The sequence below is a fragment of the Eimeria mitis genome, genomic scaffold (genome assembly GCF_000499745.2).
Source record: "Eimeria mitis Houghton genomic scaffold, Emh_scaff877, whole genome shotgun sequence".
Classification (NCBI taxonomy): Eukaryota; Apicomplexa; class Conoidasida; order Eucoccidiorida; family Eimeriidae; genus Eimeria; species Eimeria mitis.
Window position 1 is genome coordinate 12,616 of NW_013576454.1, and position 1,541 is coordinate 14,156.

The window sequence follows — 1,541 nt, forward strand, 5'->3', positions numbered from 1 at the left end:
GTCTGCTCGCTGCTCCGCAACAGCAGCAGTAGCTCTCTTAGCTGCTGCAACAGATTCAAATCCCTCCCGCCGCCAGATAGATTGCTGCTGCAGCAGCCGCTGCTGCTGCTGCACAGCCTGGAGGGAGCATGGCTCCGGCTGCTGCCCTGATAGATCTCCTGCTGCAGCACGGAGTTGCGCTGGCAGCAGCAACTGCTGCTGCTGCTGCTGCTGCAGACGACGATCAGCATACATGTACTCATATACAAGCTCTTGGTCAAGACAATTGAAATCTGTAACCCAATCAGCAACAGTCTCGGCCATCTGCTGCTGCTCCTCCTGCAGAAACCGAAACGCTTCCTCCTGCTGCTGCTCAGTTGTTGCAGCAGCAGCAGCTCGTCCTCCTATCCCGCCTCCTTCAGCTTCAGCAGCAGCAGCAGCTGCTGCTGCTGCTGCTGCAGCTGCTGCTGCTGCTGCCGCTGCCCCCCTACCCCGACCACGAGCACCGCGGGAGCCACGGACAGGGGGGCCGTGCAGCATATCCTCCTCGTGCTGCTGCTGCTGCAGCAGACGCCTGGCTGCTGCTGCTGCTCCCCTGCGGCCTCTACCCCTGCTGGGCACTGTAGCTGTGGGGCAGAAAACTGAAGCATCGAAAACCCTGAAGGGTTGTGTTGTTAGGATGCGGACGAGGGGAACAGGCACGCGTTGCTGCATCGATGCTTCTGCCTGTGCTGCTGCTGCTGCTGCTGCTGAGACGGGTGAGTCAGAGGCAGCCTTGCTGCAGTCCTTTGAGGCTGGTGATGGGGTCCCCGCATCAGCTGGTTCCGGCGTGCTGCTGCTGCTGCTGCTGCTGCTGCTGCTGTTGCTGTTGTTGTCGTCTCTGCTGCCGCTGCTATTGCTGCAACAGCTGCTATTGCTGCTGCTGCTTAAGCCTGCATCACTCCCTCTCGTTGCTTCTTGTGATGCAGCAGCACGCATCTCTGATGCATCTGCTGCTGCATCTGCTGCTGCTGTTGCTGCTGCTGCTTCTTCATCCGGCAGCACCGTTTCCACCCGCTTGACCGCAGCAGCGCCCTCTTCTGAATCGTCTGGACAAGTAGCAGAAACATCTGGAGAGGCATCAGCAGCAACAGCAGCATCTGCTGCTGTTGCTGCTGCTGCTGCTGCTGCTGCTTCTGTATTGGCATCCTCTTGCCGTGGCAACAGAGCACCGTCGCCCGCTGGGATTTCGACGTGCGTCTCCGCGACGCGCTGCTGCAGCAGCAGCAGCCTACACTCTTCTGCAGCAGCATCTTGCTGCTCCTCCACCTCCATATCCTGCTGCCGCTGCTGCTCCTTGTCTAGCGGCAAGCAGGGGTTAACCCAACACTGATGCAGCAGCGCATCGCGCCGCACGGACTTTCGTTGTCTGCTGCCGCTCAGCGCCCGCATGTACAGCCGGCCTGCAGCAGCTGCGCAAGAAAAGCACAGAAACAGCAGGCTATGCAGCAGCAGCAGAAACACCCAACATACAACCCCTGTTACTAAGCCACAGCAGCAGCAGCAGCAGCAGCAGCAGCAGC

The 1,541-nt window shown here is 60.0% G+C and overlaps 1 protein-coding gene across 1 annotated transcript in view; it reads right to left on the reverse strand.

Annotated features, from left to right (window-relative positions):
- Positions 1–1,410, reverse strand: part of EMH_0024370 (uncharacterized protein) — a gene marked incomplete at both ends in the record, with an annotated part of 14,018 nt that extends 12,608 nt beyond the window's left edge. Inside the window, 1 exon segment of the mRNA XM_013502288.1 lies at positions 22–1,410. Within this exon segment, the coding sequence (XP_013357742.1) occupies positions 22–1,410 (1,389 nt within the window).
- Between the last annotated feature and the right edge of the window lie 131 nt (positions 1,411–1,541).